The sequence below is a fragment of the Carassius auratus genome, unplaced genomic scaffold, assembly GCF_003368295.1.
Source record: "Carassius auratus strain Wakin unplaced genomic scaffold, ASM336829v1 scaf_tig00216805, whole genome shotgun sequence".
In the NCBI taxonomy this organism is placed as follows: Eukaryota; Metazoa; Chordata; class Actinopteri; order Cypriniformes; family Cyprinidae; genus Carassius; species Carassius auratus.
Genome location: NW_020528746.1, coordinates 33,032 through 58,526, shown reverse-complemented (window position 1 = coordinate 58,526; position 25,495 = coordinate 33,032). Strand labels below are relative to the sequence as shown.

General features: G+C 34.0%; 3 protein-coding genes across 4 annotated transcripts; 1 reads left to right on the top strand and 2 right to left on the bottom strand.

Annotated features, from left to right (window-relative positions):
• Positions 1–4,590: 4,590 nt before the first annotated feature.
• Positions 4,591–10,764, bottom strand: LOC113098989 (mitochondrial tRNA-specific 2-thiouridylase 1). Of its 2 annotated transcripts, none has more exons than XM_026264039.1 (11): positions 10,551–10,764; positions 9,823–9,988; positions 9,617–9,723; positions 9,322–9,444; positions 8,762–8,934; positions 8,531–8,584; positions 7,886–7,952; positions 7,699–7,799; positions 7,462–7,606; positions 5,321–5,403; positions 4,591–5,033 (listed from the first exon to the last, which is right to left on the bottom strand). In XM_026264039.1, the coding sequence occupies exons 1-11, from the start codon at positions 10,630–10,632 to the stop codon at positions 4,881–4,883; spliced, it is 1,254 nt and encodes a 417-aa protein (XP_026119824.1). In that variant the 5' UTR covers positions 10,633–10,764; the 3' UTR covers positions 4,591–4,880. The 2 variants fall into 2 exon arrangements, with proteins under 2 accessions (XP_026119824.1, XP_026119825.1); XM_026264040.1 differs by having other exon boundaries at positions 9,823–10,020; positions 10,551–10,705.
• A 1,997-nt stretch (positions 10,765–12,761) lies between these two features.
• On the bottom strand, positions 12,762–13,991 carry LOC113098991 (EKC/KEOPS complex subunit TPRKB). Its single transcript, XM_026264042.1, has 4 exons — positions 13,748–13,991; positions 13,265–13,387; positions 13,008–13,184; positions 12,762–12,902 (listed from the first exon to the last, which is right to left on the bottom strand). The coding sequence occupies exons 1-4, from the start codon at positions 13,886–13,888 to the stop codon at positions 12,816–12,818; spliced, it is 528 nt and encodes a 175-aa protein (XP_026119827.1). The 5' UTR covers positions 13,889–13,991; the 3' UTR covers positions 12,762–12,815.
• A 542-nt stretch (positions 13,992–14,533) lies between these two features.
• Positions 14,534–18,548, top strand: LOC113098992 (dol-P-Glc:Glc(2)Man(9)GlcNAc(2)-PP-Dol alpha-1,2-glucosyltransferase-like). Its single transcript, XM_026264044.1, has 3 exons — positions 14,534–14,921; positions 15,001–15,198; positions 16,388–18,548. Exons 1-3 carry the CDS (start codon positions 14,757–14,759, stop codon positions 17,444–17,446), a joined length of 1,422 nt encoding a protein of 473 aa, XP_026119829.1. The 5' UTR covers positions 14,534–14,756; the 3' UTR covers positions 17,447–18,548.
• Positions 18,549–25,495: the final 6,947 nt, after the last annotated feature.

The window sequence follows — 25,495 nt, the reverse complement described above, 5'->3', positions numbered from 1 at the left end:
CAAAGTTGTCTGTAGGCTATTATTGAAATAGCTTTTATATAATAACATGATAGCTCAAGACAAATTAAAAAGTATTCTCATTTAAAGAATATAATATATATATAATTTTTATAATGTAAAACAATATGCATGAAGTTATACCTGTCCTAAATATGATCTAGACTGTTTAAAATTGATAAACAAAAACATCTGCCTCAACATATTTCTGTGTAAAAATTTAGTTTTTTTTAAAGCATTCATTCATTAACTCGAAATTACTTTTAAAGTAAGATACAGTGTCTTAAAATTACATATTTTATTCATATTCATCTGTAAAAACGAGAATGTTAGACAAGAGAAAAACATGGGATCAAGGACAAAATTAATACAGCAGGACCAATAAAATATTTACTATATTATTCAAATATGTATTTAGAAATGTACCTTTCCTTAATTTTTGTATACCCATGCCTTCTACACCAGTGTTTTTGTGTTCACTTGTTTACAAAAAGATTACATAAGAATGATAAAATTACTAAACTGATAATATGTAGGCCTAATTTTTATGATTAATGGTTAGTAATTATTATAAATTAATTTGACCAACGTTCTAAAGCATTGCTAGAGAAAACAATTGTTAATGCATCTGAAAGCTTAGCATTTATGACAACCTTTGATAAAGTAAAGGTTGTGTATCAAAAAGATTTTCAGTTGAGTCAGTATAAAGCAACATCCAAAGCATGCAACATGCAACTCCAAGGTCTTATGTTGACTTAAACAATCAGCCTATAATTTAAAGGTTATTTTAATAATATGCAGACAACTTTGGGAGACAGAATAAAGACACAAGAATATAATATTTATTTAAACAGCAATCACACACCTTTTAAAAATACTAATCTGTCATTCATGAGAAATGAACAGTTCTATATCATAGAATGTCAGCAACAACCCCCCCCCCCACCCCCACCCCCCCAAGGAAGGAACTACATCACCTTCTCAGTGAGACTTGAATGGGAGAACTGAGATATATTGGAGCAGCCTTCCCTGCGCTTGGCCTTCCTAACATGTTGTGGTCCCTAAAAGATATAGCATATAAAATTGTATTACTATAAGCTATAGGCCTATGTAATTATTCGTTAATTATGTTTAAATATGTAGATTACTTTTACTATTTACATAATCTGTTTATACAATTTATGTAAACTGCTTTTATTTATTTTCCATTGCAACTTTAAAAAGAGTTTTTTTTTTTTTTTTCATGTAGCCTTGGCAACTAGCCTGAATAATATGCAGATGAAATGAAACTTGTCAACTCACCTCAACATGCCTTTTGCAATCACACACTGACAATTGATTGGTTGATTTGCAGAAACAGGCCAATCAGGATGCTCTCTGTCTGACATGCGCTTCGCACACACGCACATTGGCACACATACGCAAGGTCTCTCGCTCCCTCTACCTCCATGCCATGCGTGCGCTACACGGTTTGAAACAGTATCTGTTTCGCATGCGTGCTTTTGCTCGCTCGGTCTAGATTCCGGGAGATTTTAACTGATTTGCGGGTCTCAGGGAGCCGCTTTCAATATGCGGGAGACTCCCGGAACTTCCGGGAGATTTGGGATGTCTGAGTAGTTAAGCTTAACTTCATTCAACTTTATTACCTGTTTGAAATAAATAATCCATAAAACAAAACGAGGCGCTCACGCTAATAATTTCTGTTCCACTCACTTGTATTTGTCGCCCCGCCCATGCTATGGTCTCGTGAGTATTCATGATAGCTCCACCCATTGGAACCAAATATTTCGGGAACCGAATATATTGTAACACCGGCTTATTTTCCCCAGCCAACGAAGTCAAAAGATGCCCAATCTGGCAACACTGATTAATTCCAGCCAATAACTGGGCAGCCCGGGCTTAAGTCATAAGTAGCCTACCAAATGCATGCTGAATTTAAAACCTCATTTTGTGTCTACAGGTGCTGTACGTGCAAATAGTTTGTGTCGCACAGCCACAGACATTCAACGTTATGCCATACGATGGTTTAACTTGGCTGCAGACCGTGGTGCGGCAAGGAGGCGCCTGACCAACCGGTCTAACCAGGCTGAGGCAGATGATTAGGCTACTTATGGTCATGTTTTCTTTTGTTAAATAAAATTTTTATTTGTTTCAAATTGTTTCAGTTTTAATTTAAATAGTCTGTCGCAGGCTACATGTTGTTTTCCAATTCAGAGACCATGCCCTTTACAAATTCTATTGGCCTGGAGCCCAGTGTGTTTAAACCCCACCACGATCAACTGCAAGATAGAATACAACCAACTTACTGCTCCTTTTCAATAATCCGACTTGCATTCCAATACTAAAAAAACGTATGTTTGCTACTTATGTCTCATGTCAACTGTAAATGGTTACATACAACTTAACAGATATAAAACACATTCCCATTTCCCAGAATTTCATTATAATCAGAAAACATCTCCTCTTGTAGTACTTACAACTAGTCTTGCTGATCCTATCACTTAGAACTGACACTGTTTAAAAACAGCACTCACTGATGGTCTTTTTGTACTCTACATATATATATATATATACGGATACGATGCTCATATGACCGGGTCCAAAACGGACCCGGAGCGGATATGCGGCTCATTCGCGGATCCAAAGCGAAGCCGGGGCGGATGTACCCATTTATGTACGGATACGCAAAGGGACCGCGGCGGTGTCGGACCGGATCCGCGAGCCGCCACCGCGGCGGATCGTGGACGCAGTTTCGGATCCGCTTTCTGGATCCGTTCCGGAGTTCACTGTACCTCCGCGGCGGATGCGTTTCGTAGTCAGTTTGCTGTCTGGGTATCAGGCTTAGTCACTCTCTTCCTTTTATATTTGAACACGCAATTTCGTCCATGTAGAAATACATTGAAATATGCGATAACTTGTCCTTCAGTTGTTAATGACTGGATTTTAAAATAAAGAGGCAGCGCGCTGTGAGGGGCGCGCGCACAACCCACCTCTCCATTTAAACGCACCACTCCATCTCTCCAGTCCACTTGAAGAAACTTCCCAATGTACTTGGAAGTAAAAGTCCTGTCTATTTTATACGTCCAACCTGGCCCCAGTGACAAATTAGCCAAAGCAGTTCCAGAAAGTAAAGTATCCGAGAGGTGCAAGTCGAAACATCCCATGAGAGGAACACAGAGGAGAACCCATAATAAACAAAACATTACTAGATCCATGGTGTAAAACTCCTCAAAACATGAAGAAAAACACGTCAGCTCTCCTTCTGCCGGCACGTTGACATTCTTTTATCCTTCTTTGTAGCTTTTTAACAGGAGAAAACAGTTTATCAGGCTGGTATCCATGGAGCCAAGTGACCCACGTCAAGACAAAATGGCTCCGTGTTTGCGCGTCTCTCCGACACCAAACACACACACACACACTCACAGAGAGACACACAGTCCATTAACCTGCAGCTCCTTTCAGAAAAAACTCTCATGGAAATTCAAAAATTGTTATTCACCTCTGCTTTTATTCTTTGGTCCATTTGGCCCCTTTTACAATGTGAGCGATGCAGCGTGTCAAACCAGAAAGTCATAATAATAATAATAATAATAATAATAATAATAATAATAATAATAATAAAAGGAGTTTACGAGATTAAACCGTTCACGCAACTGTCCGAATACAGATTTACGGACTTAAATGCTAAATGCGTTTACAATTTAAGCCCGTTCTACTTTTTTTAGGCTATATGGATAAAGTTTTCTACTTTTTGTCTCCTAAAGTGTTGTTTACAGTTTACAAGCAGCTGTAAAGTAATAAAGATTTATCAAAACTGGGTTCTCTGTTATTCGCTATGTAAAATTGAATTGTGAATGAAAAAAAAACTGTACTTTTGTATAGAGAATATTATTTATTGTCAATACAAAAATCTTTATACAAAAAAATAAAATAAAATAAAAAAATACATAATTTAAGTCAAAATTCCATAAGATAGATACTATATTTAGTTTAACGTAACGTAGCTCTATATAAATTATAGCACTGAAAATTAAATATTTATTTGTTTTGTTTGTGGTCTAAATCTTATTCTGTGTTTTATTTATTTATTTTTTATCGTGTTTATAATTACGTGTGTTGTTTTAATTTACCTTAAATTTTTATGTCTTCTCAACAGATAAAAATATGGACCGAATCCCCATGTTCCTAATGAAAGACATTAAAAAAGGAATGAATTTCTTGTTTAAAAAAGTGCAAAGTTAATCTTATACAGTTTGTTGAATTGTGATGCCATTCATATTAGAAAATACAGAAGATAAATAAGGCGAAACCCAAAAACATAAATTTCTTTATAAAAATCTTTATAATAGTACCACAGGTCGATCATTTATTCTCTAAACCCCAATTTAAAACAATGAAATGTCTTAACATATGTAATGTATCTTAACATCAGCAATTTTAAACTATATATAGTTAAAAGACGTTCATTTAGTGTTATCTCTATAGCATAGAAACTGAGGAAGCTGTCCAGACGCACCAGACATACAGTAAGTGATGTACTCACGCCCTCTATTGGCAGAGAAAATAACTCAGTGAAAAAGGTCAAGAACGATGTGAACCTGTACCTTAATATTTGTCTTAAAATTGCATAGATCATAATGTGATGCACAATAAGGGCACTTTAACCAAAACCGAAAGAAAAATACAACAATGAATATGTATATTATACAAATAAATTACAATTACAAAACTCACATTAAGGATTCCCGCTTCCTAAATTTCTGTGAATAGTAAGAGAGTCATTACACAGCAAAAGTCTGCTCTTGTCATTCCTGTTAAGTTCTTGTTAATGTCTTTAATATAAAAAATAAAACGTATTTGTGCTGGTTTGTACAGCATGTGTCTCAGCTGACAGGCTCTGGATGTTGCTGGGTTTTTGTGTCTTTAGGCGGGCAGGTCATGCAGTTTTGACCTTTCTGTAAATTGAATATTGTGGGTCCCAGATGAATGATCTTCCCACTGCCCAAACATTCATCTCCCTTGTATAGGACAGCAAACTGCAGAGCAAAGACAATGGAGTCAGAATTAAATAAAAAATAAAATTAAATGCCCAGTCCTCTTCTATCAGTTATTTTCTGTGTGTATAAAGCAAGAAGTCTCAGAAGGTCATAATTACCATGATGTTAACACTGTTATACAGTTTATTACTCTAACAGTAGGCTGCTTACAGTTGCCAATTAACCTAGCAAGCTTGAATGCGGCTCTAAATGTACAGTCTGAACTTCAAGAATTTACTTCAACATTCAAGATACATTCTGTAGTGGTGTAGATGTTTCTGGATTACCTGTCCAGGTGTCAGTGCTCTTATTGGCTCTTTCAACATTACCCAAACTGACCCATCTAGATTCAAGGTTACAGTGCATGGAGCTGAAAGAAATGAGACCTTGATATTAGGACGTTAAAAACTATTTTGTAGACTTGAAGTCTAATTATTGTTAAGTAAAACTGATAAAAAAAAAATCTCATTTAAACTATTCAAAATGATTTCTCTTAAAATATTACAAAATAAGTATTATGCTTACATCAATAAGTTAAAAACTACATGAAAACAAATAAGTTTAAGTACTAGAACTATTAAACTGAAATAAACAAATTACAGGGCCAAGCACTAAAGAATCAAGCCTCAGACCAACTGCAGGAATGAGTAATTAAAACCATTTTAAGATTATTTTACTCAAAATGGCTGAAAAATCATGGTCATGGTCTGAAGATGATCCGAGTCAAATTTATTGAATGACGATCTAGGAGGAGTTTGAAAAAGTTGGTTTTCAACATAAATCAAGACAATTATGGCAAAAATTGGTATTGAAGGAGTGGATGCCGGGTTGCCATATCCTTCATACTGATATTAATTATATTATTACATGATATGTGATATTAAAGAATGCTGTTCTACCCTGTATTTCTTTTCCTCAAGATTAATGTCCACATATTATGTGTGTGTATCCAACCGTAATGATAAGACACTCGCCAGTGCTAGAAAGCCTTGAATTTTAGATAAGTTCTCTGTGTATGTGTGTTAGTATCTGTCTGTACAGGGAGAAGCTCAGACAGTCCCAGGACAAACGATCAACTGCCAGTGTCCAGCGTATCAGATATACGTCTTTGGAGAGTTTATCTAGGTTTTGGAACCAATCAGAATTTTGTTGAGTATCCTCTGTCAGGGTATAAGTGTGGTTGATTTTGAGTTGTACAGGGGGGTGGCCTACGAACTCCGTCGAGAGTATTGAAGCTGACTTCTGCTGATGAAACTGCAAACTATTTTCTTCAAGTAAAATTATTATTATTAACTGAACTCATCTCTGACTCCTGGTCTTCATTGCCAAATATCTGGTCCTTGGGTTTTAACTGTAAATTCCCCTACAGTATCTATGTTCTCGGCATGATCCGAGGAATCTATCAACATCAGTCCCATTACAATAGGCTAATGTAAACAAAAGTTATTAGCATTTTTATAAATTTCATTAAAAAAATTTAAGTACCATCAGGGCATGGTGTACCGAGTTTCGTAACGATTTCGGTCAATGCGTTCGTAAATAATAGCATTTTATGACAAAATTCAAAATGGCCAATGTCCAAAATGGCTGATATCGGAAAACTGGATCTCATTTGACTTGGCATGATGCACTGAATCTGAAGAGAGTTTAGTTATTTTTGGCCCAACTATTCAGAAGTTTTTTCATATCTCCTGAGCACTAGGTGTCACAGTGCCAAAACGCTGCAGGTAGTCTCAGGTCATGCTTGTTACAACAAACACCAAGCTTGGTTTCAATATTCTAAAGAGATATAGCCTCACATGCATTTTTTCATGCTTTTGTAGAATTCTTTTGCATGTTATTCAAGACCAGTTGGACGAATCAACTTGATTTCCATAACTTTTTGCCAGCATGGTCTGAAGATAATCTGGTAAATTCGGTGCAACGGTCTAGGACAAGTTTAACAAATAATTAAAAATAACAAAAAAACTAAACCTTGTGATTTTTTTATATTTTCATTTTTCTGGCTTACAGTTCAAAAGTTATAAGCATAAACATGAGTGCAACTTTGGACAAGTGGTGGTGCTAGAGAGTTTGAATTAGAGAATCCAAATTTGCTATGGTGACTTTTCTCACCGTTCTCTATCAGTGTGTTAAATTTCACAACTTTCCCACAAGCGGATCATTGGGCTGCAACAGGCAGAAGAAGAAGAAAATTCCGCTAACGAATACAATAGGTGCCAAGGCACCTTCGGTGCTTGGCTGCTAAATATTATATAATTTCATAAAAATGACAAAATAATAATAATTAAACAAAAATTTAAATGAAAGCTTATTTATATGTGTTATAAAATATTATAGTATATAAATAATTCTAAAATAACACTGCTGTAGACAAAACAGCTGGCTGTTTTCTAACAATTTCCAGTTAAAATGGAAAGCAACTCACTTAAAGGCATCCGGTTATTGAAACAGAAAAGACATTCCATCATCTGAGTGTGGACAAGTTTAACAGGTGGCTCTTCGGCTATCCAGTGGAAGCAGTCTGTCTGTAATGTGTCTCGGAACAGCGCTGGATGGTTAGTGGTTGGACCCTGCAAGAGATGCCATATTTTACAAATCTATCGACCTGAAATGTCATTTGTGGGCTTTTTTTTTTTTTAGCAAAATAAATAATGTAACTCACCACAAATACATCACCGGTTGTGGTATCTTTATCAACTACAAACCAAGGGTCTATCTGCCCTCCTATTCTAGCCCTCTGACCCAGTGTTAATGTGAACCAGCCTGTGGCGAAATAATATGTGTAGAAGTCATACAGTATCACAGACACTATGAAGGAGAACATGAGCAATTATTGATTTAATATCCACCTTTATGCTGCCCCATGATCTTCCCATCTTCAATGGAAACTAAATTTCCTGGTTTGGGCTCTATGTACTGTAATTAATTTGACACCGAGATGAAATAGTACTGAATTAAGGGACTGCAGTATATACTGAATAATGACAATGACCAAAATATAGTACTAAGTCTTTCATCAATCTAGGTTTTTAACTTGTAGAAAATGCTGATTGTATGATGTTTGCCATTTCTGCAACCCTGTTACCAAAATGTGGGATATGCTTGAAAAAAGTTTATATACCTGAATATCAAGGTGTCTAGCAAAAAATATTAAATGCAAATTAATTTCAAAATATTTTAAAAATATGAATAAAATGTCAGAATAGGTAACAGGATTTCAAATATAGGTAGGGATAGAAAATTCAGGCACAAATGTTGGTTTGTTATTGATGGAATAATATTTAATATACGTTATATTAAACAAACAAACAAAAAAAACCTTGGTAACAGGGTTCATGTATTGATAAATATTATAAATTCAGTCAACGATTTTTTAAACTTTAAAAAAAAATAGAAAAATATATCTAACATAAAAAAGTTTATAGTTTTCACTAGAAAGAATATGAGGCTTGTGTTTTTATTGCCTTAAATGATACAGGAGACATCAAACATACCTCAAGGATAAAGTTCTCAAAATCTCTCTCTCCAATGAAACAGATCCCCATGCTCTTTCAGAGAAAAGAAAAAAAAAACGTAATTAATTAAATTTCTATTATATTTATTAATTGGGCAGATAATTTAGTGTAGGATATTACATTTAAAATACTAAGCACTACTAAATGTCAAATTTCTCGTGCCAGAAATGTTAGATCTTGTAGAAAAGTGTGATTTATTTAATTTAGTACCTCTTTTTTCTTTAGAACATGTTGGAAGCCAGCCTCAGCAGCTATTTTCTTCACAAATTCTTTGGTTAGCCCAGCTAGGGGAAATATTGTGTGTCGCAGAGCATCCTGGGAAATCTGACTGAGGAAGAATGTCTGGTCCTTCAAGTGATCCGCACCCTGATAGAGCTGCACAGCTAATAAGATTCAGAAGAAGAGTAAAGGTCAATTCAGAAACAAATCACAGTCACAACTGACCTTAAAGGAACATCATATAAAATCTCTTTAAATCTTACAGAAACTGTCAAGATAGGTCCATGTCCATAGTACAACCCAAAAATCAAAAGAACAGAATAAGACATGTTTTGCATAAAGATTTAAGTTTAAAATTTTAAGTATACATTATGGTGGTATTTGTCTGTAAATTTAAATATTTGTCAAATCAATTTGAAACAGAAATTAAGAATGCAATAAAATACAACTTGATTTTCATTGATACTGAAAATAAAATACTGCTCCTGATAAAATACTGCTCCTGTAAACACAACTTCTTCCCCAGTCCTCTACAATGCATGAACACTTACGCCTTCGAGTTTCAAACCGTTCTCTGAAGAGGGTTCTGGGAAATGGAACGTGCTTCTGTTGAAAAACCTCATCGCCCTCCTGGGATGTCCGGGCATAGTGTCCCGTTGCCATGGCATCAGCACCTATTTTCAAATAAGACTGTGATGATGCTAAATATGCAAGACGCCACATATATAAATCTTCTATATATTATTTGCACTTTCTTTCACTTATTCTTTGCTGAAAAACTAAGTATTAGTCAAGTGCTATTTTGCATCTATTTTCCTGGAGAATGCAAAAAATTAATTAGCTTACCTAAAGTATTAACTGCATAATGATAAAAGTGCTTAAACTTGATGTGTTTTTTACACATTATGTCTGGATTTGGTGTCCTGCCCTGCTCATATTCCCAAAGAAGATTACTGCAAATAAAGAGAGAAAGAAAGGAGAATTATGAACAAGCTCTGTACACGATTTTGATTTCAATGAACTTGATAAATATTAATGACTAAAATGTTTACCTAAATACTTCATGCCAGTATTCTTTAACATATGTGACCTGGTGGAAAGGCATATCCAGCATCTTACACACTTTATAAGCATCTTCACAGTCTCTCTCTGATGAACACAGCCCTCTCTCATCCTGAGAGTCCCAGTTCTTCATGAACACACCCGTCACATGATAGCCTGACGGCAGAGATACACGTGTCATATAAAATCTGCAAATAAATCATGCACACCAGAAAGTGTCTTTTAGTCTGCAACTCTGCTTATTAAACTTTTTATATGCCTCGTTTTATCATTTTTAAACAATATTATTTATTTTTATTTTTTTTTTCTTTCATGTTTTGTGGCATATTTCTTTCAGATAAATGTAAAAATGTCAGTGTGACTTAAGTTTCCAAATATTTTATTATTGTTACAATATTATTTAACGCACAATCTAGAATATAATTAGCACATTAGCACAGTATTTAATTAACCATTTGTATTATTTTAAATTCTAAATAATAATATACTAATAGTATAAAACATTACTTTATATATTAGCTTATATTTAAATGTAGCATGTTATATTAATTTATACATCCACACGAAGTACAAGTTTATGGGTGATGATTGAAAACATAAAACTATAGTAACTTACAAAATATTTTGTTGCCCTTTATGTGCCCAGTGAATGGGACTGTTATTTGTAAAAGGTAATTTAGTAAAATTGTAATTAATTTTAAGTTCAGTGATGTCTTACCCATTCTTTTGAGTAACAGTGCGCTGACAGAACTGTCAACCCCTCCAGACATAGCACACACAACATGTCTGAGAACACCCATGACTATTTTTAATATGCGCTCAAATACATTTAATCAGACAAGTAAAGATAAATTAATAGCCTTTTCACGCCTCTGCATCGGAGGTCGCCATAATTTGTCCTTTCCAAAATATTGACCGATCGGAAACGAAAGACCGGTGTTAATGAAACCATGGTTCCGGGCATTGCTCTTGGTGGAAATCCTTAAAAGGTAACACTGCAAAGTCCACATAAATATTATGGTCAGAATTGCTAAATAAATAAATGGACGTGTCTTTGTGGTAAAAAAAGATAATTCCAATTGATCAGTTTACCATGTCATTATTCCTTTTAATTTAAATGAAACATTGAACTTTCTTTATAAAAGTTAATACAGTGGTTCCCAACCTTTTTCAACTCGTTGCCCACACAACCAAACACATATGTTTGCGCGGCCGACTGCTAAAACATTAACTGACCCCGCTATTGTTGGGTTAATAACTTAGTACTCAGTAGCTAGATTGTTAACTGTCTTTTTTTTTTTTTTTTGAATGAACTGGCAATGAACGGAAAATAACTCCGGGTCCCCGGCTGGCACCGCTTGGCACAACTGCTGTTGTTCTGTAGCATATGCAACAAAAAATATCTAAGATTTTTTTTTCTTATTTAATTATATATATATATATATATATATATTATGTTATGACTTAGACATTTTTACATATAAGAACAATATTATTATTTATTTTAATAATAATTGGCAGCCCACCTGCAATATCATTGCGACCCCCTTAGGGGTCCACGGCCAACAGGTTGAAAACCACTGCTCTAATAGATTTAGCATCTACAGATAGCATCACAAACTTCATGTATGCAAGCTGCTGAACTTTGTATTTATTCGATTTGAATTATTAAACTTGAAGTACACACACACACATTGTTAAATTAAGTACCACAAATATATATAAGCATGATATATTAAATGATGAAGTATTATTCATACCACAGTGATATTTGTTGCACATTAACAGGAATCAGTGGAGGCCTTTTTTTCTTTTTCTCGAGTCATCGAGCTCGAAAATACAGAGAAAAAACAATCACCCAATTTCATCTTCATCAACGAGTCTTCAACCGTTGCTTGGCCGTGATGACCACAAATTAAACTTTAATTTGGAAAATCTTTATGAAATCCAGCATTATATTTTTGGATTGAACTTTCGTTTTACGGTAATACTATCAAGCAGTAGTATAGTGCAATTAAAGCATTGGGCTGTAATTTAGAAGTTTTATGTTTGGGATATAACAAAATTAATATTTATTTGGCACCGTTTGTTTCAGAAAACCTCGATAAATGAAAGACAAAATATATTTTTTAATGATTGTTTAAATTATTTAAAATGGTAAATTAATTCATGATAAAGTATAAATTATAAAAATAAATATAATCAAGAATATATTTAATAATACCTATTTTCTTACACTCGTATGTATCTGTTTTATTTTTCATTTTATTTCCTTTTTAACTATAGCCTACATCTAGGAAATTTTCACAGGTTGCTCAAGAATGATGGGAGATGTTTCAGCAGACACTATTATACGAATACTTATATGAAACTCTCATTTATACACTTTGTGATACAGTTACACTTATTTCGTTGTTTAATCTTTAACAAAATGTGTCCAACATTTGTAGAGTTTGGGAGTTGAGGTTGAAAGAGCGCCAACTCCTCGTCTCATACATACTCGTAGTGTTCAAGAGGACAATATTCTGAATTCCCTACATTTCTTTTTTGATCCGGATCTTATGGCTGGACATGCCAGGTTAAATACACGCCTGGGACAGTTCACACAGAGCATGAAAAGCCATTATTAGTTATTCACCCTCATCTATATATATATAAAATTATATATATATATATTATATATATATATATATATATATTTTTTTTTTTTTTTTTTTTTTTTGTCTGTTTTCAGACAACTTTGAGATATATCTTACAATGTCCCCCTTGGAAATTTTGGCCCTAGTTGGAAACTGTATATATGAAAACACTGTACATTTTAAAGTGGCTTACATCTGCATTAAAGAATGTTAACAATGTGTCACAAGATGCGGAAGTGGAATATATACAATATATTGTATACACATTCTCTACTACAGGAGATCTAAAAGTAGATATACAGTGTGGTTTATTTAAAATATAAATATAGCAATGAGTGGATTAGCTAAGCAACATCTTTAGTGGCCATCCTGCAAACAACAGCATCCAAAAGACTTCCACACTTTTCCTCCAGTGGTGCGACTTTGTAGAGCTGCAATGAGAGACACGGATGTGCTTTAAACAAGTGCAAAAAAAACAAACAAAGAAAAACACCTAAAACAAATCCAATTCCAAAATTTCACCAGAGGAGACATACCTTTTTAATTTTGGCAACATCAGTCAAATCAGACACTCGATCAACGGCTATCTGTTGTCCATCCACCTTTAAGATGATGTCATTGATGTTGAGAATCTCGTCTTTATTGTGTACCAACACAATATGAACTGCACTGTCACTGTCTGAGATCCCGAACCTTTTGAATGCTTCCGAAATCTGCCAAACATTAAGCTCTATTAAAACAACACCGTAAACAAATAAAGTTAGTGTCAGCTGTGTACTGAAATATCACTCACGTTGTTTGTGGGTGAAAGATTAAAAATGATTTCCGAGTAAAGGCTCCGGGTTTTCATTTTCCCATTTTTATGCAGGTGAACGGCTTTATTTGCTGCCACCAGGATCTGGAAGGAATCTACAACCTTTACAGAAAACATGAACATAGTAAATATATGGCAAATATATAACAATTCTTACCAACACAGTAATAAATTACATATGAAAATATATTCAAATAGAAACGGGTAACTGTATTTTAAATTGCAACAAAATTTCACAAAATTAATGTTTTTACTGTACGTTGTCGTGAGCATAAGATACTTATTTAAAAATCATTTAAAAACGTATCTTATTTTGAACTTGTGACAGTCTTTTTGTGTATCCAAAAAACAGTATTGCACCATCCAAATCTAGGTATTACCGTAGTACTTTCTGGCGGGAGTTAAGGATACTATAGTGAATTTATGTACAGAATCACTAATAAGTTTGTTACGTGCTCTTACCATTGATGGATTGATCAAGGCGCCTTTTATTTCTCCATTCACTGCCATTTTTCTCAACTCCGTCGTATTTTTTACATCTTTGAAGAGCAGTTGAGTCACCGTGTATTCAGGAAACAGTTCTAAGACTTGCGTAAGATGCATTATTAATATTTTAATATCTTCAGTACATTATAAACTTTACCTAAACAGTATGCAGTTAGCCAGTGTTGCAACATACGGAACAATAATAATGTGACACCGGCGTAGCTGACGGGAATGTTCCGACTTTCAGACGATGTAATTGTGTAGGTTATATTACTTTTTTTTTTTTTTTTTTTTTTTTTGCAAAAACCTATGTTAAATAATATACAATAAAGTTTTATTGAATGAAATATAAGACAAATATCGACGTATAATAATGCCTGCATTTTAACTCTTTATTGTGTATTTTTAATTCATTGTTTTGTTTTTCGATGTCACTACGCAGTGACGAGTTTAGTAAATTAATGCATATACTTTTAAAGTAGAACGTAGATTATATGTGCAAACTGCTTCAGTTTTATTTATTTATTTAATAATTTATTGTGATTGCAGAGGCGGATTTGTATGCAAGGCACTTGGCACATCTTATTCTTACGAGAGAAGAAGACATTATATATATATTTTTTTAAATAAAGAATTTAATAAGGAACATTTATTATAGGCGATGTACATATTTAAATATGACTACATTATTATTTACAACAGATCTTATTTTCATAATCCGTGACAACATCGGCATGGAACCGTTTGTTTACGCTTCCGGTTTCAACACGGACTTAAGTATGTGACGTACCAGTAAGCTGTCAAAAATCTAAACTTAAAAATGCAATTCTTGCATAATTTTGTACATTTGTGACACACTAGAGGAAGATCGATTACCAGGAATAAATGTTTCGCATACTCCCTTCAATCATCCTCGTATATCACTCATTTCCAAAAGTGTATTATTAAAAATCGCTTGTTTTTGTTTGTGGTTGATTGAGTAAGGATGGAGAAATTTGAGGTTTACGTCTTCACAGCTCTGTGCAGCATTAACTTTCTCATATCCTGTCTTCTGTTTTCCAAAATCACACGGGAACAGAGAGATCCTTACATGGATGAGATATTTCATGTTCCTCAAGCCCAGAAGTACTGTGAGGGGAAGTTTAATGAGGTATGATTGTTAATAATGTTTGAATTTCTCAGTGTGTGTATGTGTTTGGTCAATAATGACCATGTGTCGATTTCCACAGTGGGATCCTATGATCACCACTCTTCCTGGGTTGTATCTGGCATCAGTGGGTCTGATCAGGCCGGTGGTGTGGCTAGCGGATCTGAAGGGCAGTGTGGTCTGCTCCACTGCCATGCTGAGATTCATCAATCTACTCTTTAATAGTGGGAATCTCTACATAATCTATCTGATCATCTGCAGACTGCACATGAAAGATAAGGTGCCTTATTTTATTTATTTTATTAATTATATTATTATTTATTTGTAAAAATATGTGACGTATATATCAAATATTAATACAAAAAAATTATTAAACTCTCTTGTATAACCAACATAATAACCGTAACTAAATATAAACATTATTGGAAAACTCATCTGTTTTTTTTTTTATTATAAATTATTGGTAGCATGGTAATTACAGCAGATTTTATTAAATTTCTAACAATAATAAAAAATAAAATAAATAAAAATTTGTTGATTTTAAGCCTCTTCATAATAAATTATTGGTTAGGTGGCAAGCAAGCAACAACAACAACAACAAAAAAAACGGATAAATTTATAATGATTATTTTATCTTTTTTTATCACACTAGTGGGCATAGCACATCATTTCTATAAATATAATAATTAAATATTTAGTAAAATTTTATTACATTTATTATTATAATAATTTAATTCAATTATTTTCCCATTATCTTAAGAAACTTTAACTGGTACTTGCACTTTCAAAACTCACAATTGTTGCTGGTTGCTAAGGTGTGATGTTATATATATATATATATATATATATATATATATATATATATATATATATATATATATATATATATATATATATATATATATACATATAAACCATAACCAAATCAGTTGTAACAATTAGTTACATATATAAACATTATAGTTTATTATATATTATTTTGGAGGGGGGCAAGCTAAAAATAAATAAATACCCTTTGATACACTCTGATAAAGATATTATATTTGATACCTAAAATAAATAAATTAATAAATTAATTTGCTATTCTTTTCTTTAAAATTACCCTACAGGACAGAATGTTGCATAAATATAATAGTATTTTCATTAATAGTAAAAATGCACATTAACTCGTTTTGTCCTTATACAAAGAAACTGACTGGTACTTGCACATTCAAAACAAGTGTTGCTAAGATGTGACATGTTTTTCATAAGTCTGTTGGGTTGCAGCCTATTTTTAGTTTTATGGCCTACCAGGTGAAAACTGTAAATTTTATAGTAAAAAAGTATAGTAAAAAACTGTAAAATGTCTAGTTTCAAAAAAGGCACCTAGCAACTACCCAGAACTTAGCAATCACATAGCTTTAAAATTAAGCCCAAAATCAACTGTAAAGTGTAATACTATGCTGTTATATTTCATTTTCTCTCTCTAGTCCCGTTCTGCCACTCGTAGAATATTCTCAGCCCTGGTTCTGTCCACGTTCCCAGTGCTGTACTTCTTCACGTTCCTGTATTACACTGATGCTGGCTCCACATTCTTCACCCTCTTCATGTACCTCATGACACTGTATGGAAGCCACAAAGCAGCCATGCTTCTTGGTGTCTGTGCTGTCCTCTTCCGCCAGACCAATATCATCTGGGTAGTGTTCTGTGCTGGCACTGTGGTGGCTCAAAAAATGGACGAGAGCTGGCGGACTGAACAGTCAAAGAAGCGTGATGACAAGTCACCCTTTCACGTCCCTCTAACCATCAATGGGACAATGAGAGTGATGCGTTTCCTGTTGGAATTCTTCAAAACGCCCAACAATATAAAAGCTGTAGTCTTGTCAACGTGGCCATATATTGCTGCAGCTGTTCTTTTCACAGTGTTCGTTGTGTTGAACGATGGAATTGTGGTTGGAGATCGTAGTAGTCATGAAGCATGTCTGAACTTTCCTCAGATTTTCTACTTCCTGTCATTTACTCTTCTATTGTCTCTTCCTACCTCGCTGAGTTACCAAAGGGGAGTCAGGTTTCTACAATCTTTAAGAAAGCAGCCCTTAATTTATGCTCTATTGATGACGTTCTTCCTGTTTTTGGTCTGGAAATTCACATTTGTTCACAAATACCTGCTTGCGGACAATAGACACTTTCCATTTTACGTTTGGAAAAGGATTTTCCAGAGACATGAGTTTGTCCGTTTCCTGTTGGTCCCTGGATATGTGTTTGCAGCATGGAACTTCCTAGATACTTTGAGGTCCAAATCGTTGTTCTGGTTTCTGTTTTTCTCTTTGTGTTTGGTGGCAGCCACTGTCCCGCAGAAACTCCTGGAGTTCCGATATTTTATCCTTCCATATCTGTTATATCGCGTCCACATCCCTGTTCCGTCTTTACCCAGACTGCTGCTTGAGTTTGGCCTCTACACCGCAGTTAATGCTGCCACAGTTTATATATTCATCAATAAAACATTTCAGTGGCCTGACAGTATGGCTGCACAGAGATTCATGTGGTGACTTGACTGATTTGTTATTTTCACATTTCTTACACTTAAAGGAGATTTAACTCATTTGCTATTATTTTCACAAGAGTTGAGTATAGATTTAGGCTGATTATACTTGTGACTGTTGTTCATTGTGTCATTTTATGCGTTCCCTTTTCCAGTGGCTTATTGTCTTTGTTTTTTGTTTTTTTTGGTAAACATTTGAATGTAAATTTCTCATTGTAATTTGTTTGTATCAGTGTTTTTCAGATTCTTATTGATCTTTTACATTTTTATTGGTCTTTCCTCTCATTATTTCTTTGTGATAGCACATTTGTTTTGATACATGGACGAGACTGAATACATTCATGAATTATCTCCATAATGTCAAGTGTTTAATAAGAATTTCTAGTTTCCCAGAACGGTGTAATTCAGTAAAAGCTGCAGTTGACTTGAACATTCTAAATTTCAAGCCTGTTTTTTTTTTCTTTCCTGGAAATGAGTGCTAGAGAGTATTTATGCATATTCTCACCCTCAGATCATGTTGAGAAGCTGCTCATGAGCCAACAAATCATGGTCATTGTCTTCATGTTCACCTGAAAACTGCAGGAGTAGCACAGCTGGATTAAAAAAGACAACAAGAATGCTGAAATTAATATTTCAAACTTTGACTGCATTTCAAGAACTTCTGACATGCAAATAAATCGAAACTCTTTGTTTCCTTTTCTTTGAAATGAAAACTGGAGATGCAGGACTAGTTCAAATATTTGTTATGAGAGGTAAACAAGTTAGAACTGAAGTTCCTTATAAGGTTGTCACTATTAACCTATGAGTTGAACACAACTGTAAATTTAACTTGTAAATTCACTATCGATGCCCTTCATCCAGATGTGTCTCATACTCATGAAAACATGGAGAGATGTTTTACTTCCATAAAACCAGATGAACGTTTAGTGCTAGTTTACCAACATCAAAGAAAAAATAAAACAAAGCATAGCTTTTTAGATACACAGTTTTATGGTTCACTAGCTTATACAGTTCGCTGAGTACTGGTTCATCAATTCATGTTTGTCTAAAATTATCATTCAGAATTTAAGGTATTTGTTGAATAAACAATCAAATGGGACTGAAACAGATACACATTGTAGTTATTATTATTATTATTATTATTTTTTACAAAACATTTGCCACATTTGAAATACACTGTGATCCTTGCAGAATATATATATATATATATATATATATATATATATATATATATATATATATATATATATATATATATATATATATATATATATATATTATTTTTGAAGTGTTTGTTTTAGTGTAATGATTGGAGGACACTGGGAAACCTAAAAAAAGGAGGTAACAATATTATGTGTGGTTGAAGGACTCTGAATTAAATTTCAAGCATTTTAGTCACGTTAGAGGAGGAGCAACTCTGTTTTATATAAAAAAAAATTAAAAAAATCTACCGCTTCATCTGTATCCTAAGAACACAAGGTTAGGATAAAGTAAAATATTTATTTCCTTTTTTCTTCCTCATATGAAATTAATTACATTAATTACGTTTTTTCAGTGGAATGCAAAAAGAAATGGCTGAAGACTTTTCATGCTCTCACAATAAACACTACATAACACTGAAAAAAAAAACAATAATAAATCAGTGTTGTGTAAATTGTTGTAGGACATTTCACAAATAATTTACAAAGAAACTGAAAAAAATACAAATTATATATATATATATATATATATTCAAATAAACACAATTATAAAGTTGAAAAACTGAAATACTATTCTTTTGAAAGGTACTCCAATAATACATTTTATTTAATCAAATTTTATTTGCATTGAAAACTTTTACAGTGTACTAGATTAGATGTATTATAAAAACTCTATTCAACTATCTATACAACTCACTTCATTTAAAAGTTTTCTGGAACAGTTTTTTTTTTTTTTTTTTTTTTTTTATAGAGAGAACTCTTTAAGAAACATTGATCAATGTAAAAAAATAAAAAAAAATGTAAAGCATTACCTGATGAGAGTACACAAAATGACAGAAATAACACCACGGTCAGATTTGTGAAGTCCCAGTGGCACCTGAAATGAATAAAAATCCTGAATCACTTTGTCAGAAGTTTCTTGATTTTCTTAAGAGCACCGCTTTCATGAAAGAAGTTCTGCTATGAGGAATGAGGAAACCAAGAAATTAGAAATAGACTTGTAAAAAATAGAATGTTAAAATCTTTTTCTGCTTTTTTGATGTAGACACAATTGATTTAAATCACGTGTTGAGCTCTTAAATATGATGTAATCATAGAAGATATATATCCAACAGCGATTTCAACTGGTTATTTGTTTCCTGAAGACAGTAAACTCAGAATAAAGAGCAAACATTACCATCAGATGTGCATAACCGCTAAAGACTTTTCTCAGGGCACTTACTACCCAGAGCCCAACGTCTGTGTGCTACCTGATGGAGATGATACTCTTCCTAATAGTTTTACTAATACAAAATCTAAACAAATGAGCATGGAATCTCATTTTTTGATAAGACAAGTAAAACAACATAACGGTCTCTTGGCTACAGTATGTACTCTATGCAGACAAAACCCTAATTATAACTCCTGTTCCAGAAAACAGACAGAACCACACCGTATGAAAGAAAGAAAGTCAGACTGGTTTGTAATAAGTGATGACAAGATCATCATTATGTAAACAACTTCATCTGACTAGAAGTTTCCTCACAGGTTTTGCTATAACAAATATGCTTTAGAAAAGCACATTTAAAGCAGCAGGAAAAAAAATATGTTAAAAAGTCAGGCGTCAGAAGCATACCTAAAGCAAATGCTTATTTCCCCAATGGTGACTTCAAACTTTTATTAATTTCAACAAAACATCAACAAAACCTTAAAAATAAGTTTTATGTAAAATAAATAAAGTTAGACTGGTTTGTAAGCCAGAAGGGTTTGAAGAGCTAAGAGTCTGAAGAGCCAGAAGAGCCTGACGAGTCAGAAGAGTTAGAAGAGCTAAGAGTCATAAGAGCTAGAAGAGTTTGAAGAGCTAAGAGTCATAAGAGCTAGAAGAGTTTGAAGAGCTAAGAGTCATAAGAGCTAGAAGAGTTTGAAGAGCTAAGAGTCAGAAGAGCCTGACGAGTCAGAAGAGTTAGAAAAGCCAGAAGAGTTAGAAGACCACCACAACTATAATGATAAAGGCACAGAGAAACGATATAACTGGAATCACTTTCAGAACCATTTTTTTTTTCTGATGAATGATAAAAACATTGACAGGCAATCAGAATCAATCCTGCTGTAATGAGCTCAAGAATTTAAAGCAGCAGACGCACGTGCACTTAGAATAAACACAATATTGTTCGCTGGTGTGGACGCTAATATCGTTTTCTTTAAATTATTTTTATAGTTATCGTTATTAGTGTGAACAGGCCTTAAGAAGCATTATGCTAGAAGGTTGGGATATATATATATATATATATATATATAGCTCTTATATATATATATATATATATATATATATATATAGCTCTTATATATATATATATATATATATATATATATATATATATATATATATATATATATATATATATATATATATATATATATATAGAGCTCTTCATTCATACTGTAATTTTCTAATTATTACTATTTAATTAGTTTATATCATGTGTTTTATCCTACATGAAGTACAAAACCTATCAAATACAGTTAGTCCTTCCCTAGTGACTAACCTACACTGTCGAGTCAAAAAGAAAGTCAAAGAAAAATATGAGGAGAAAGAATATGTCAGGCAGACATAATATATTAGCAATTCATTTGTTGCTTGAAAAATATGTTTGATATTATCCAAATGTCTTCTGAATGGCCAGCATTGGAGAAAAGTGTGAGCAGTGTACACAAAAAGTGTCTGAAATCTTTTCCATTTCCCCTTTAGTTATTTCAGGTGTCGGACATCTTGGTGAGTATTAAAGATTATCTAGTGTACTTATGTCTTCCATTATGCAACACAATCACAAGTATATATCCACAGCTTTCTTAGACACAATATTTAGTAGCATCTTAATGTATTTTTTTTTTTTTTTTTTTGATGTAGTGGATGATTATACATTCTGCATAAAGGGAATATATCTTCCTCCACTAGGTGGCAGTATCTCCTTTATTTTTGTTGTACTGCACAATATTACCCTAAATAACTATGGATGGCTTTTTTTCTGGCACCTTTTAATTAGTTTTGCATTTTTTTTTTTCAAAGAAATTGTTTTGCAACTAACGCAGAGCCGCAAATCTCAACTAATGCAAGTGTGCAAAAATGATGAATACCTACTATTCTAATACGCACTCATGTTTTATCCATTTACTTCTGTTATTTTTATACTGAACTAATGAGCTGCAAATTAAATGCAATAGTCTATTAGGTTAAAGTTTTGTGAGTATTTGTGTGTGTTTTATATGTCCGAGATAAATCATTACCATTATATGACAATTTAAACGGTTCAAATTATATATAATCAGTTTGTCATGTCAGAAAAACAGTTGAATTATGCATAGTTAGTACTAAAGGGCTTAAAGTGTGAAATCAGCATTTTAGAATGACAATGTGACACTGTGGAGCAATGGCTGTTTTTTTTTGCTTTGCCATCATAGTAATACGTTATATATTAAAATATATTCAAACAGAAAGTGGTCTTTTCAAATTATAATAATATATCAATATTTCTGTTGTATATATTGTGATATAAGATGAATCAGATGCATAAATGGAACAAGTCTGTGCATTATTCGCAATGCCTTCACCACTGCTTGTGACAACTTAATGTCTGTGAATGTAGGGACACGCAGCCTACTGTATCCGACAATGATACTTTCACCACATCATCTGTCTAATTTCTTACTGTACATGATTACTATCATCACAAGGGCGTGGAGATACAGATCGTAATTGTCCTTTCTATGACGCACATATTTCTCATGGAACTCACACAGAGTAAAAACATTTGCAAATGACTCAATTTGTTGATACAGAAAATGTGTCTCTGATTACAGTCCATGCCGGGACTTTGAAAAAAAGGTCTAATGTCCAGAAATGTGTATAGTTCAAATCTATGCTATTGGAGGATGTTGAAGACAAGAAAATACAACCAGGATGAAGCTCTGAGAATATAAAAACTAATAAACATTCAGACCTGGTGAATTTCACTTCTCTGTACAATGGTCAGTGGACACATAAAATGTATGTTTATGTAAAACAAACATTTGTTTATCTGTATGGATTGCGTACATATAATTACTATACACTAAGTTTGCTAATTGAAAATGAGACATCAAGTGTTCTACTTTACACATCTTTCTTGATATTACATAATTTGGATCCTAATCAACAATCAGCATGTTGACAAGAATCAACTTACTTCATTGCCTGAGAGATTTAAAGAACTTTCTTTGTCTAAATAAAAATGAGACTGAGATTGTTGTGTTTGGTCGTCCTGGGGATTTAAGTGCTTGTGTAGATGTCCTTTTACCGAGAATCTCTGTGATTCTTGACAGTGCTTTTAAATTTGAAAAACAGATTAGTACTGTCGTAAAAGTCAGTTTTTTTCAACTGAGACTTGGCTAAAGTCAAGCCCTACCTGCCACGTAAGGAGTTTAAAAGTGTAATTCATGCTTTTATTACATATAGACTCTAGACTACTGTAGCTCTTTATGTGTGGGTTTGGATCAGTCATCTCTTCAATGCTTACAGTTAGTCCAAAATGCAGCAGCTCGGCTTTTAACTTAGACTAAAAAGTACGAGCACATTACCCCTGTCTTAGCTTCACTACACTGGCTTCCTGTCTGCTTCAGGATTGATTTCAAGATTTTATTGTTTGTTTTTAAGATTTAAAATGGGTTGGCGTCTGCGTATTTATCAGAGATTTTACATGTCCAAGCTCCTGTTAAAGCACTGCGGTAGTCCAATCAGGTGCTCCTCGATGTTCCGAGAACTAGATAAAAAAAATAAAGGTGACTTGGCTTTTTCTGTGGTGGCACCTAATTTGTGGAATATTTTACCTGTACACATAAGAACTGCTCAGCCTGTTTGAATTCCTTGGCTTTTATTTCGAGCTAAGCTAAGATGCTGCTAAAAATTACACAAAATCATGATAAATGGTAGACTCCAAACTATCTTACCTGCTCCTTCAACTACTGCACACAATACATAGAAATATCATCAGACATTGCCATAAGTTAAACCAGAAAGTCTTCTATTTATATCATTTCCTTTCGTAGCCTATACTAAGACAACAATTTGGGAATCATAACTACAGGGCTATTGGGAACATTTTAAAAGCTAAAATGGCAAGTTTTTAGAGCAATTTAAATAATAAGGCTATTGTTGTCTGGATTGTTTCTTGTCAGAAGTGCTGCTGGGAAAAGAACATAACACCAAACGAACACCAAATATTGTCGTTCACAACATGATGTTCCTGCTATATCAGTTTTGGTTTTCTTATTTGTAACAATTTTTTTGTTTTTAATACAAAATCTAAAAGTACACCTAGATTTAGGGTGCTTTCACACCTGCCTCATTTAGTTTGGTTGAATCGTACAAGGGTTCGTTTCCCCCTTTGGTGCGGTTCATTTGGGCAGGTGTGAAAGCAGCAATTGCACTCAGGTACGGACCAAACAAGCGTACAGAGACCTGCTTGAAGAAGTGGTCTCTGTATGCTTTCAAACGAACTCTTGAGCGGTTCGTTTGTGGTGAGAACATGATCCGACCTCGAACAGACCCAACTGCAAAAAGTACTGATCATTTTTGGACTAAACCAGCTGCCGTAGTCAGCTGCGCTGTGCATTATGGGATGAGGAAGTGTTTGTTGACAGTTTGCACTTTAGCACGGCAGCTCGTGGACAAACTTGGAGTAGTGAGGAGGTGTGGGAGCTTCATAGAAATTTGGTCTGACAACCATGAGCACGTCAGAGTTAAGAAGAAAAAATGCCCGCCTCCGCTTGAAGTTACGAGCGATTCCCGCTTTCTGTTTGTAGTGGATTAGAACGTTGTTTTCAAGCCGCATCCGCGCTGCATTGTAGAAATGTATGGTTTGCAATATATGTATTGTTTGCAGGGACAAAACCAGCCGGCGCAGTCGTCTCTCCATAGTTGTGTCTCCGTGTTGTTTGCTGGCTTTTCCTCTTATGTTAGAATTATCCCGCATGTAAATTTTGAACAATCGAAAAGCAGTTTAAGAAATACGTCATGGCCAATGAGTGATGTGGATGTTGTCATGTGACTGCGTTTTGGTACGTTTCAACTGGTTCGGACCAAAGCAATCAGTGTGGTGTGAAAAGGAACCAAAATAGCTGAAAATGCTACAATGTATAATTGTTTGCCCTTGTTTCGGACCAAATGAACCGAACTAGAGATGTGAAAGCACCCTTAGTACAAGATACCTAAACTCATAGTTGGTCACCAACAGCAGTGTAGGTCTTTATATTTCAATATACTTGTGAATTTCTTTGCTCGGCCAATGGAACTGTAAGTTCCAAACAAAGTATAATCAATATTTGTGCATCTTTAAAGGCCAGCAGGGTTTTGTATGAATTAGTGTTGTTAAACTTAATGATTGAGCGAAAGATTCAAAGACTCACTCATAGAGGCTGCATTTACTCTTGGCATTAACATGCAATCACCGTGATCCAATCAAGCAAATCGGATAATCAGTCAATCAGAACAAGGCACGTTTACACTTGGCAACACCAACTTTCTTTTCTTTTTGGACAACCAATCGGATCTGTCTTTTCCACACAATATTTAAATAAGTCTGCAGAGAATGGCCTGGTGCAAAGTCATCCTGAAGTGGTGGGTTTTCTTTTGAAAAGCATTTGCAGTAGAGGGACATTTTACAAATAAAAGAAAAGTGTAGGAGTCTCACTAGCACCCACACGGGTGTTCTCCCGTTTTTTTCTGACAGTTTGCGAGAAATGGGACAGCGTTTTGCATGATGTAGACATGCAAATGCAGACACAATGGCTGGATTGCGTTTACATTACACTGAGATCCGATCACAATGCGACCTTGACTAACT

Excerpts from the sequence above, each read along its gene's own strand:
- LOC113098992 (XM_026264044.1), top strand. The coding sequence starts at position 14,757 with ATGGAGAAATTTGAGGTTTACGTCTTCACAGCTCTGTGCAGCATTAAC. Across the intron at positions 14,922-15,000 it reads GTGAGGGGAAGTTTAATGAG|TGGGATCCTATGATCACCAC; the intron begins GTATGATTGTTA and ends CGATTTCCACAG. Across the intron at positions 15,199-16,387 it reads GACTGCACATGAAAGATAAG|TCCCGTTCTGCCACTCGTAG; the intron begins GTGCCTTATTTT and ends TTCTCTCTCTAG.
- LOC113098989 (XM_026264039.1), bottom strand. The coding sequence starts at position 10,632 with ATGGGTGTTCTCAGACATGTTGTGTGTGCTATGTCTGGAGGGGTTGAC. Across the intron at positions 8,935-9,321 it reads ACGGTTTGAAACTCGAAGGC|CTGTGCAGCTCTATCAGGGT; the intron begins GTAAGTGTTCAT and ends GAATCTTATTAG. Across the intron at positions 7,953-8,530 it reads TTGAGAACTTTATCCTTGAG|TACATAGAGCCCAAACCAGG; the intron begins GTATGTTTGATG and ends AATTAATTACAG.
- LOC113098991 (XM_026264042.1), bottom strand. The coding sequence starts at position 13,888 with ATGCATCTTACGCAAGTCTTAGAACTGTTTCCTGAATACACGGTGACT. Across the intron at positions 13,388-13,747 it reads CCTTGATCAATCCATCAATG|GTTGTAGATTCCTTCCAGAT; the intron begins GTAAGAGCACGT and ends TTTTCTGTAAAG. Across the intron at positions 12,903-13,007 it reads ATGTTGCCAAAATTAAAAAG|CTCTACAAAGTCGCACCACT; the intron begins GTATGTCTCCTC and ends CTCTCATTGCAG.